We start from the raw sequence: 11,307 nt of genomic DNA, 5'->3' as shown, positions 1-11,307 counted from the left end.
GTGGCTCACACACACTCAAGTGAGTGTGTATGTAGCACTCCCCTTTTTCCTTATGAGGGCGACTCTATTATGGTGGTAAATAGGTTGCTTTCATATTGAACTTTGTGTCGAAAGCAAGTTTAAATAGGTGTCTCAATAAGTAATACTAGCTAAGGCTTTCAATTGGTCGTGTCGTGTCGTGTCGGTTCTATATATTTGTCGTGTCATGGGAGACAAATCCAAACCGAACTTATTTAATAATCATGTCAAAAATTTAAACTCAAACCCAACCTATTTATTAAACGGGCTACCTGTTTCCAACCCGCTTAACCCATTTAATAAATTATAAATAGGTCGTGTCATGTTGGACAAAATGACCAATTTAAGAGTTAACATTGCGACCCATTTAACTAAAAAAAAATACATGAATTGATTATATTCACTAAAAACTCCACAAGATGAAGAATATAAATAATTATATATAATTAAATCGAATAATAGTGAAAGAAAATATTTCAAATTGTCCAAACCTAGGACAAAATACTCCCAACATACAAAATTTATGGAAGAAATATAACATAATTAGGTTATACGGGTTCACTTCGTATTGACAGGTTGACCCGCGGCTGACTAGTTTTTTAATTGTGTCTGTGTTCAACCCGTTTTATTTCGTGTGTGTTTCGAGTCGTGTGGGATTTGACAGCCCTAATACTAGTCTTTCTCCACACATGCTTTGCATGAGCAAGTATTTCAATTTTTTTTTTCAAAAAAAAAAGAAGGAAAAGACAATGGAAGAAAATGGTTATTGCAGTGAGAAGTTAGTGGGGAAAAAAGTGGGTTATAGAATTTATTTTTTAATAAAATATAATATATAGTATTTCAATCTTTTAAGGTTATTTCTATCAAATTTTTTGATTTTGACTAACAAAACATATTATCTTAATAATAGTACAGATTCGTCAAGTTTAAGGTGTGTCATGAGATATTAAATAAAAATGACAATGATATCAAATTATTTCCGAAATTTATGTGCGGAGGGAAATTCATTTGAAGTCAAATGAAATAAATATCCTGTCTTGCCAACTACTAGTTTTGTGATGGGTCCATGCTCATTCAAGTACATTCTGCCGACCTGCGAAGCACATACAACAGTATAGGAAAATGTCATCTGGACGTATAGTTACAGACACACCAGCTCAAAGTTGACTGCAACTTGGGGAACACATTTCGCACACTCGCACATCGACAAGCTTTTTACCCAAATCCACTTGAGAGTGTTTTTTTTTTTTTTTTTTGGGTTCAGAGTTGAGATGCCATGAGCTGATCAGACACCATCAGCTTAATGAAGCTTGGTTAATAACCAAACTTACCCCAATAATAAGGAAAGTTAAACAACATGCCTCCCCCAATAAAATGAGACCAAAGCTCTGGTCTTGGGGTTCTTCCACACAGACACTGCCCCCTTTTCTCAACACACAACAGAGACGCAGAGGCAGAGAGGGTACTCTGAGTGAGTCACACACATAGATAGAGAGAGATGCTAGAGACTCTGGCTGATCTAATTGGATGTCCCTTATCTTTCTGGATCGTTGGTAATGTTTGAGATTCTGGGTGGTGTTGTGGGCAAGTTACAAGTACTCAAGTAGTGTGGTTATAGCGTCGGTGAGGAATTAATAGTGGCTGCGGTGGGTGTGTGTGTGTGTGTGAGCAGTGAGAGATGAATAGCTGCAGTACTGGAGGTGGGGGCGGGGTTGGGGGTAATAGTACTGGGAATCTGATGGGAATGGGGATGGGGATGAGGTCACCTTTTACAGTGTCTCAATGGCAAGAGCTGGAGCATCAGGCGCTGATCTTCAAGTATATGATGGCAGGCATGCCTGTGCCTCCTGATCTCGTGCTCCCTATTCAGAAGAGTTTTGAGTCCATCTCTCAGAGATTCTTCCATCATCCCACCAGTACGCCCACCTGACTCTCCTTTCTCTCTATTTTTTTACTTCTTCTTTGATTTTACTTTTCTAATTAAATGGAAATGTTTTAAATTGATTTCAAGCTGTATGCTTTATTTGATTTGATCAGTCCTTTCCTTGTTATCTGTGTTTGTGTTTCCAGTTCTTGAGATAACACATGTTCAGTCTTTTGCCTTTTTAAGTTTTTAGATTCTGTTGAGTGGATTTAAAATCAGGTGATGGGGACAGTGAATGAGTAGATAAAAATTTCCATTATACTTGATCAATGCAGTTAAAAACATTATCACAATTTTTTTCCTTGCCAGATTTTCTTCATTTCTTTTGCTTGAACAAACAAGGATCGTATATTTTTTTTGCTACCTTACAGTCAATACCGAATGAGTAGGTATAGAATCATCCTATGAACTCTGAAAGTAATTGAACTTTTTAAAGGATTTGTGACATATGCCCCGATGGATGAATTTAATTTAATCTCAGCGCAAATCTTTATTAATGCTTTCTTATGGTAATTTTTCAGTTCCTGCTGTGGCCAGTACTTTTCTGAAATCGTGAATGCCTTCTTAAATGAAATGAATAATTCTTCATAAGCTTTTTAGTATCAGAGCTGTTCCCATCATACATTGCTTTTATCTATATTTGGATCAAACCACTGTCAATACTCTGGCTTTGTTCTGAATCTGTAGAGGAAGGTTTACATACAATTCGGTTGTGGATAAATTTTGCAGTGGGTTATTGTTCCTTCTATGGGAAGAAGGTGGACCCGGAGCCAGGACGCTGCAGGAGGACTGATGGCAAGAAATGGAGGTGCTCAAAGGATGCATACCCCGACTCGAAGTACTGTGAGCGCCACATGCACCGTGGCCGCAACCGTTCAAGAAAGCCTGTGGAATCACAAACAATGACACAGTCATCGTCCACTGTGACATCATTGACTGTCACTGGAACCAGCAGTGGAACTGGGAGCTTCCAGACCCTTCCATTAAATTCCTTCGGGAATACCCAAGGCGCCAGTTCCGGAACCAATCAGTCTCATTATCAAATAGACTCTATTCCCTTTGGAATCCCGAACAAAGATTATAGGTATTTTTTTCGTTTTATTTTTTTTCTGCAAACAAAGGTTGTAAGTATTTCAATGTATTTAATCTACTTGGCTTTGTTTGGTTGTTGAAAACATGAAAGCCAATAAGAGAAATAAAAAGTTCGAATCTGTGAAAAATTAAACAAAAGTTTTGCAAGCAGCTAGTCTAACTATAGGTCTACTCGGTTTAAATTTGGTTAGTTGGAACCTGAGCAGAATGAAACACCAAGTTCTGTTGAGTTTTATGCCTATGAAATGAAAATAGAGTAACTAACTTTCTGGATGTTGTTGCACATATCTGTGACATAGTAGCAAGTACTGAGAACATGTTTAAGGTAGTGAATTACATTTGGCATTGCATTTGGATGCAAAGGTTTAGTACTGTATATCGGCAGTTCTTAAAGTAGCTGAAGGTATATAGAAATCTGATTAATAGTTTGAGATTCTATTGGGACAAATTTGGAAGCAGTTGTACATACAATGACATATTAGAGCTTTGAGACTCATTTTATTTACAGCGTTCTCTGTCATTATCATGGGAGAATGTGAGAACATATTCTAACAGCAATGAATTACCTTTTTGCACTTCAGGTATCTTCAAGGACTTAAACCTGAAATCGGTGACCATAGTTTTTTCTCTGATACTTCAGGAAGCAACAGGGGTCTCCACATGGACTCACCAATAGACAACACATGGCCTCTGATGCCATCGAGAATTGCCTCATTTCCAGCATCAAAATCGGGTGATGGCTCCGTTTTGCAGAACGATTATCGACAGCATTCAATTTTCAATAATGACTTCCCCTCGGGGGAACCTTTGAAGCAGGAAGGTCAGTCTCTCCGACCTTTCTTTGATGAGTGGCCTAAAGGCCGAGATTCCTGGTCTGGTCTTGAGGATGAGAGATCCAACCAAACCTCATTCTCCACAACCCAGCTCTCAATATCAATTCCAATGACTTCTTCCGACTTCTCTGCAACGAGTTCTCAATCTCCACATGGTGAGTTAAAAATGCAGGTCATGTTTCCCAAAAACTCATTTCCAATTCTAATTAGTGTGTTTAAACCATTTGCAGATAATTGACAGAATCATGATTAAAGAATTTCATAGACAAATAACGGGAAGGCTTGAAGAAGTTCTAGCATGTGGTTTGAGAGATGTTGAAGAATAGCTCGGCATATGTTCGTCAATCTCAAAGTTTGTGGTTTGTGGATTTTCTAGACAGCTCTTTGTTTAAAGTACATTTGCAACTCAAGTTTTAGGTCTGAATAAATCAGAGACCCTGACAAGTATTCAAGAATCAAGATATCCTGAACATTTTATTTCTGTTAAAGATTCTGTACTTGGCGGCTTTGATTTATCCGTTACTGAATAAGTTGGTGGTTTTACATACTCATAGCCTCCTGCAATAATGCCTCGACCCTTCTTCTGCCTGCTAGCACTTCTTACCAAACGAAGATGTATGCTTGTTCCTACATACATGAATGAACCAATGAGAGTTGCTCAACAAACTGCTAGTTTTGTAGATCCACATCGCTACATTCAAGATATCCTAAACCCTCAAAAATTAAAGGAAAGATTCAATTTTTAGAGTGTTGGAACAGGGTCACCCCATTTGCAATCAACAAAAACTTTAAGCATTTCAAATGCATTGTTATTAAATTCAACTTATAATACGATACGAAATAATATTTGTGACTACCGACACATGTTAAAACGCATGTTACAAATGTAGCGATTATTGATAACACAATATTTGTAGTGGAAATTTGCAAATATCAAAAAATTGATTGACTGCACAAGAATATTTTATCTTTTGTGGTATGCTTTTTTTTTTTCTTTTTTTTTTTGGGAGAAAGGTCTTTTGCGGTATGTTAGGTTGCTACAAATTGCCCATATAAAAAAGAAAAAAGAAAAGAAAATGAATTCAATTTATTTATGTGACTAAAAAAGAAAAAAAAAAGAGATATATGCTGGTTGCTATAAGCTTCGAATACCGGGAAGCCAAAGATTCATTTTATTTTTCAGCAACGAAAATAGAACAGCAGAAGTGTGAGTAAAGTAACGAAGTTGGTTAATTAGGAATAGAAGAGATCTGAAGAAGAAGGAGAAGATGGGTTGGGGTTGGGCAATATGGGAGGGAGTGGTAGCGGGGGGATCTCTGGGACTGCTGGGTTGGGCCGGGTTGTGGTTCTTGAACCGAAGGCTGTACAAAGAGTACGAAGAGAAGAGGGTGTTAGTTCAGATCATTTTCAGCGTCGTCTTCGCCTTCTCTTGTAATCTGTTGCAGCTCGTCCTCTTCGAGATCATCCCCCTTCTCTCCCAGAGGTGAGGTAGCAGGTTTGAGTTTAATTTGTTCCTTTCCTTTTGATTCCATAATTAATTGTAATCTGGTTTTGGCAGGGCACGATGGCTCAACTGGAAGCTCGATTTGTTTTGCCTCATACTCTTACTCGTTTTCATGCTGCCTTACTACCATTGTTTTCTCATGCTTTGCAACAATGGTAATGGTACCTCTACTTACTCTTACTCTTTGGTGATTGGAAAATGAAGAAGTGAATATGAATATGCATCTGAATCTCTTCAGGATTCCGTAAAGAGCGCGCGGCTTTTGGATCCGCCTTGTTCCTCCTCGCTTTCCTTTATGCTTTCTGGCGCATGGGAATTCACTTCCCCATGCCTTCCCCTGATAAAGGCTTCTTCACAATGCCCCAACTGGTCAGTCGGATTGGGGTCATTGGCGTTACCGTCATGGCTGTCTTGTCTGGCTTTGGAGCTGTCAATTTGCCCTACAGTTATTTATCTCTCTTTATCAGAGAGATCGAGGAAGCCGAGATCAAGTCCTTGGAAAGACAGCTAATGCAATCCATCGAGAGTTGTATTACTAAGAAAAAGAAAATCATTCTTTCTCAGATGGAGATGGAAAGGATTCAAGGATCAGAAGAGGTTAGTTGCCTTTTTCTTTCTTTCATACCGTGTTCCTTAAGTTTCGCCCATTTACATTAACCATACAAATGTTAGTTGTATCCTGTATCATCATAATAAAAATCTTATTGCTTATGTTCAGCCTGTAACCATTACATATTTGCTGCAATGTACACATAATTTTACGTATAAACTGTATCCTCTGGTTCAACAGTTCTAGTACTCGTGTCCCTTGGTTCAATTTCTACTAGTATATGCTATAACTTTCTAGTCACTAGCATTGTTTATAAACCTAAGTCCTGGTTTTACCTCATTAAATTTATATGTTGCAGAAATTAAAGGCTAGATCTTTCTTTAAAAGAATTGTTGGCACTGTTGTGCGATCTGTGCAAGAGGATCAAAAGGAGCAAGGTTGGCATCTTGATGTTTTTCCTTTGAATAGAATACTGCATATTTTTCTCGTAGCTTTTGATCGTTTACCTATGATTTCTAATTTTTATACTTTTATAGCCAGGTTACCTGCATGCATCTATGACAATTAAAATACATTGTTGTTGTATTATTAAGTTTTCAGAAGTTCAACATTGTGTCTTTTCTGTATAATGAATTTCCACAGTTGTTTTATTCAGTTTATCTCCCTGACATGCTCTCTCTCTCTTCTCTTCCCCCCCCCCCCCCCCCCCCCCCCAAATGAAGATATCAAAAACATGGAAGCAGAAGTGCAATCATTAGAAGAGCTTTCAAAGCAGCTATTCCTGGAAATATATGAGCTTCGTCAAGCAAAGGTTTGCTTGTGTGTGTGTGTGTGTATTTGGTGATACTGTTTAATTTCATACGGACTCCCTTCTGGGATTGCTGCTGAGGAAGTCCATATGCTATTCAAGAGCATAACAAGTGATGAAATAGATTTTAGTCTTTCCCGTATTAAAGATTCAAGTGCATGCAATATATAAATCTAGATTTTGCGTGGATGGCCAAATAGTGCTCATGTATAGCTGATCGGAAGTTATCAAAAGAATCATTATATAAGCCACTGAGTATACAAACTTTAATTCCCAAAGTTATACCTGATTGACGGCATATAAACATAAATTGTTCTTACTGGCAGGAGGCTGCTGCTTATTCTCGTACCTGGAGAGGTCATATGCAGAATCTACTTGGCTATGCATGTTCAATCTACTGTGTATATAAAATGATTAAGGTAGAAACATACTTTTCTCTTACTGGGGTTGTATGCATTAAAGATACTTCAATTTTTCTGTTCCTTATTGGTAATGGAGAATCCAAAATTTACACATGTCCAAGCTTTTCTTTGAGTCAAGCAAGGCCTGGATATTTCGGTTGTCCAAGACACATCTTTTGTACATTATTTTTTATGGTCTATACTTATTGTAATACCATTTTGCTAAACGGTAGATTCTTCAATAATTATGGAAGCTTAACATCTTATCACATATTTGTTTTGTATGATATTTTGAACCTGAAACTTATGTCATGAAATGTTATTGGGAATTGCTTATATCGTCAAAATTTAGATCCATTTATATAGAAGTTATGGGAGTTGATGTGTGGAATACAAAAGAAAATTGCATTATTCCCTTCTGGCGTTTATTTTTTACTTTTGCGCAGACATCCTCTCTCAACTTTTCCCCTAATATTGGATTTTGAGTTTTGGAAAAGTGCCTGATTGTATGTAATTTCTCTGTGCAGTCTTTGCAGAGTGTTGTTTTCAAGGAGGTATTGCTTTCATCTCTTGCTTATTACATTTGTTTACTTGCTTATATTTGTGTTTCTAATTTCAGCAGTATTAATTTCCACTTTTGGATTGCGTAAGTAATCATAAGGTTCATGACAGGCTGGCTCTGTGGATCCTGTGACAATGACAATTAGCATATTTCTGCAGTTTTTTGACATTGGCATCAATGCAGCATTATTATCACAGGTTAGGTGGCTTAACAGTTACACCTGCATTCGTATTTAAGTTTTCTAGGCAAGTTTGGTTTCCCGTTTCCTTCAACGGAAAAATTTCCGTTGTTCAATATATTCTTGTTCTTTGAATTTGGATAACAACCTTGGTTTTATTCCTGTTTATGGTGAAGTGAAACATTGAAACTTTATTTCTACTAATGAGCAATGACATTCTGGCTATTTTTTGTAACGTTTAACGAGTAATTGAATTTAAGCCATTAAGTACCTACAATTGCACTGGGTAGAGCCCAGACTATATCCAAATGACAGTCCTTTGGAACAATTATAACCCTGGCTTAGGGCTTAGTCTTAAAATGTGCTAGTAATTTCATTTATACCATTACAGATTGAACATATGCAGTTGAATCTTATGATTAATTGTTCTGATGCTTGATGAATTAGACTACTGAACACTTTGCTAACACTTCTCTTTGTTGACAGTATATTTCACTCTTGTTCATTGGAATGTTGATTGTTATATCAGTACGGGGATTCTTGACAAATTTGATGAAGGTAACTCTTCTTACGTTCGTGCTTTCGTTAGTTACTTTTTTTGAGTTGGAAAACCATAATCACTGTTTGACCTTTTCTCCGACTGACTTTCTAAATGTGGTGCACCTGTGCACTGCTGTGTACTCCAAAAAGAATGGAAATGCTTTGCTTTTCTGTACTTTTTATTGGTTTGCAACTTGCAAGAAAATTGGCATAGACATTGGATGAAGGAACTGAGGAGCTGAACATCTCAAAGAGATTAGTTGTTTGCTATTATCTCCAGTAATGGTTCAGTTTGTGCATACTAGTGCTGCAATTGGTGAAGAGAAATTAATTGGACAGTCCTTACTCCTTAGTGGCATCACATGACATGATACGACAAAAATTATAATTTTTAGAAAGGAAGTCAAGCAACCTTGATATAATTTTGAAGTTACCTTATGGAAAGAAGCTGTTCTTTTTTTATTTATTTATTTTATTTTTTATTTAAATGTCCTCAAGCTGGTTCATATTTCTGAATGTTTAAAGATAAACTAATGCAAGCATAAAGACAGCAGCTTTATTATTCTCTATCCTCTGATATTCTCTGGCCTAACTTTCTGTCTTTGTTGTTCGCAGTTCTTTTTTGCAGTTTCCAGAGTTGGAAGTGGATCTTCTAGCAATGTCGTATTGTTTCTGTCGGAAATTATGGGAATGTACTTTGTGTCATCTATTCTTTTGATCAGAAAAAGCTTGGCAACTGAGTACAGGTATGCTGATTATTGATTCTTTTGACTTCTGTTTTTGGATTTTTCTTTCCTGGAGTTCATTGTGCTAAGTCCATCGTTTAGGTACCTGCCAAGCTATTGAAAGGGTTTTAATTTGATTGTGCCTGAGCTATTTACTGTGGCAGGATGATCATAACAGATGTTTTGGGTGGAGATATTCAATTTGACTTCTACCACCGGTGGTTTGATGCTATCTTTGTGGCCAGTGCTTTCCTTTCTCTGCTCTTGCTTTCTGCACATTATACTTCTCGGCAGGCTGACAAACACCCGATCGATTAATGTAATTTAATGCCAAGTATGTAACAACTCTACCTTTTCAATTCCAAACATAATATTTTTGTATAGCAGAATTAAAATCATTTGATTGATAAAGCATAAGAGATTTAATTGTGAACTGAAATTGTGGGTAGTTTACAGTAATTACAATTAATTTGCAATGTAAGTACCTCATTCTTTTAGGTGCAATTGCTTAGGCATATACACGATTTTATGTTGTGTGCTACAGCCATTAATCTGGTGGGAATCACTTTAACAGGAAGCGTAGGATATACCTCACATTCAATAGAGATGGCTCGTAGTTATACCTCACATTCAATAGAGATGGCTCGTAGTTGTTTTTCTAAATGATTAGCTGTCCTGTTTCTTTCCATTTAGAATATCGAATATATATAAATATATATATATATATATATCTGGAGTCACCTGTTCTATTTGGTTTAGACTTTCAACGAAAGGATGAGAGTAGATTACATGTGAGGATTCCATTATGAATTTCCCTGCAAATTCTTAATGAAGTTCCCAGAAGGATCTCAATATCTTATGTCTCGTGGTAGCCTGCTCCCTTGCAAACTTCCAATAAGGATTAGCTGGAAGAGTTTGGCACTTGTGTATGAAAAGCAACAATATCCAGCAGCTTTGATCAACCTTACTGTGTAATATTCGGTTTTGTTGATTTATAAATTTATATATTCAAATGGAGATTCTGATGGTGGTTAACACTGTTGTAGTTACGACTGTGAGCCAGGTGGAGATGAGGAAGAAAGCCAATAGTTTTTTGGGGTTGGAAAGGGAATCCAAGTTGTCCAACACAGTAGTGCTGTTAACTTAGCTTACAGTGATTGTAACGATGTATGGTCACACATAGCAGTGGTGAACTTCCACAGCGGTTGGTGGTGCTTGTTACCAGAAGTCTTTTACAGTGGTATAATGCAGCCTAGATGGCTTACAAAACCTGAATGGTTTCCGACAGAGGATCCTGGAGGAAGAAGACCGAGAGCAGTGTGGTGTTAAATAAACCATAAAATGTTGCTCATCAAGACTCAATTGTACAGGAATTATTAGGTGAATCTAATATGCCAGCTACTTTGTCAAAAGGATAAAAAACTATACTAAAAGAGAAAAGAGTTTGCTTGCCATGTTTGGATTCTCAGCCTGTCCATCTCTCAGCTCGGAACTCTTTATGGGCTCTGGATTTAGCCACCTTTTAAGACTTTTTCCTCCTGTATGGCTCTATTGCGGTTTCAACTAATATCTCTTCATGAGGGTGTAATATTTTCTTCGCATCTCAAAGAAATTTCATGAAGCGATACGAGTTGGCATAAACAATGTTGTGGAGATACTTCAATAATGTCATTGTTTCTTTCCTTTTCATTTCACATTAAGATTTTTTTTTTTGGCAGTGAAAAAAAGATTACGAAGAAAAATCTCTACTACAACTTGAATGTAAGGACAATTTAACGATTGATGCAACTGAATGAGTAAATAATTTTTATTTACATTGATTTTTTTTAAATGATGTTTTAAATTTTTGAATCATAAATTTAGATTATTAAACATATGCAATTAAGAGAGTTGCGCATACAAATTTATTGATATAAACCTAAATATTTTCCTTTGTATAATACTATTCATAAGCCAATTAGAATTAGGTGTTGCCGACTTCTAATGGATGCTTCGATCTGGTTTTTCGGGTGAACTCATTTCGGGCTTGCTTGGTTTTCCAGTTTTTGGGCTCATGGATGGTTGGAGATGCTCCGTTGATGACATCTGAGATCAGCAACAACGTGGTTCTGGCGAAGCTGGTTAGGCGCAGGCGCGAGAACAGCTGCATATGTTGTTGCTCTAAGAAGAAAT

General features: G+C 37.0%; 2 protein-coding genes across 6 annotated transcripts; both read left to right on the top strand.

Moving 5' to 3' along the window:
- Positions 1-1,330: 1,330 nt before the first annotated feature.
- On the top strand, positions 1,331-4,414 carry LOC112177434 (growth-regulating factor 4). The gene is made up of 4 exons (XM_024315723.2): positions 1,331-1,934; positions 2,672-3,026; positions 3,616-4,022; positions 4,098-4,414. The coding sequence occupies exons 1-4, from the start codon at positions 1,697-1,699 to the stop codon at positions 4,103-4,105; spliced, it is 1,008 nt and encodes a 335-aa protein (XP_024171491.1). The 5' UTR covers positions 1,331-1,696; the 3' UTR covers positions 4,106-4,414.
- A 626-nt stretch (positions 4,415-5,040) lies between these two features.
- On the top strand, positions 5,041-10,833 carry LOC112185783 (GPCR-type G protein 1). 5 transcript variants are annotated; one of them, XR_002930477.2, is made up of 13 exons: positions 5,043-5,350; positions 5,426-5,526; positions 5,610-5,968; positions 6,280-6,358; positions 6,644-6,732; positions 7,056-7,148; positions 7,658-7,684; positions 7,803-7,889; positions 8,357-8,428; positions 9,026-9,156; positions 9,300-9,469; positions 10,008-10,106; positions 10,199-10,833. XR_002930477.2 is itself a non-coding variant. In XM_024324112.2 (12 exons), exons 1-11 carry the CDS (start codon positions 5,136-5,138, stop codon positions 9,451-9,453), a joined length of 1,407 nt encoding a protein of 468 aa, XP_024179880.1. In that variant the 5' UTR covers positions 5,043-5,135; the 3' UTR covers positions 9,454-9,469; positions 10,199-10,833. The 5 variants fall into 5 exon arrangements, 4 of the variants coding, with proteins under 4 accessions (XP_024179902.1, XP_024179880.1, XP_024179874.1 ...); XM_024324112.2 differs by lacking the exon at positions 10,008-10,106; XM_024324106.2 differs by lacking the exon at positions 10,008-10,106 and having other exon boundaries at positions 10,195-10,833.
- The last annotated feature ends 474 nt before the right edge of the window (positions 10,834-11,307 follow it).

Source organism: Rosa chinensis, chromosome 1 (assembly GCF_002994745.2).
Source record: "Rosa chinensis cultivar Old Blush chromosome 1, RchiOBHm-V2, whole genome shotgun sequence".
Lineage (NCBI taxonomy): Eukaryota > Viridiplantae > Streptophyta > Magnoliopsida > Rosales > Rosaceae > Rosa > Rosa chinensis.
This window is presented reverse-complemented; position numbering and strand designations above follow the sequence as displayed.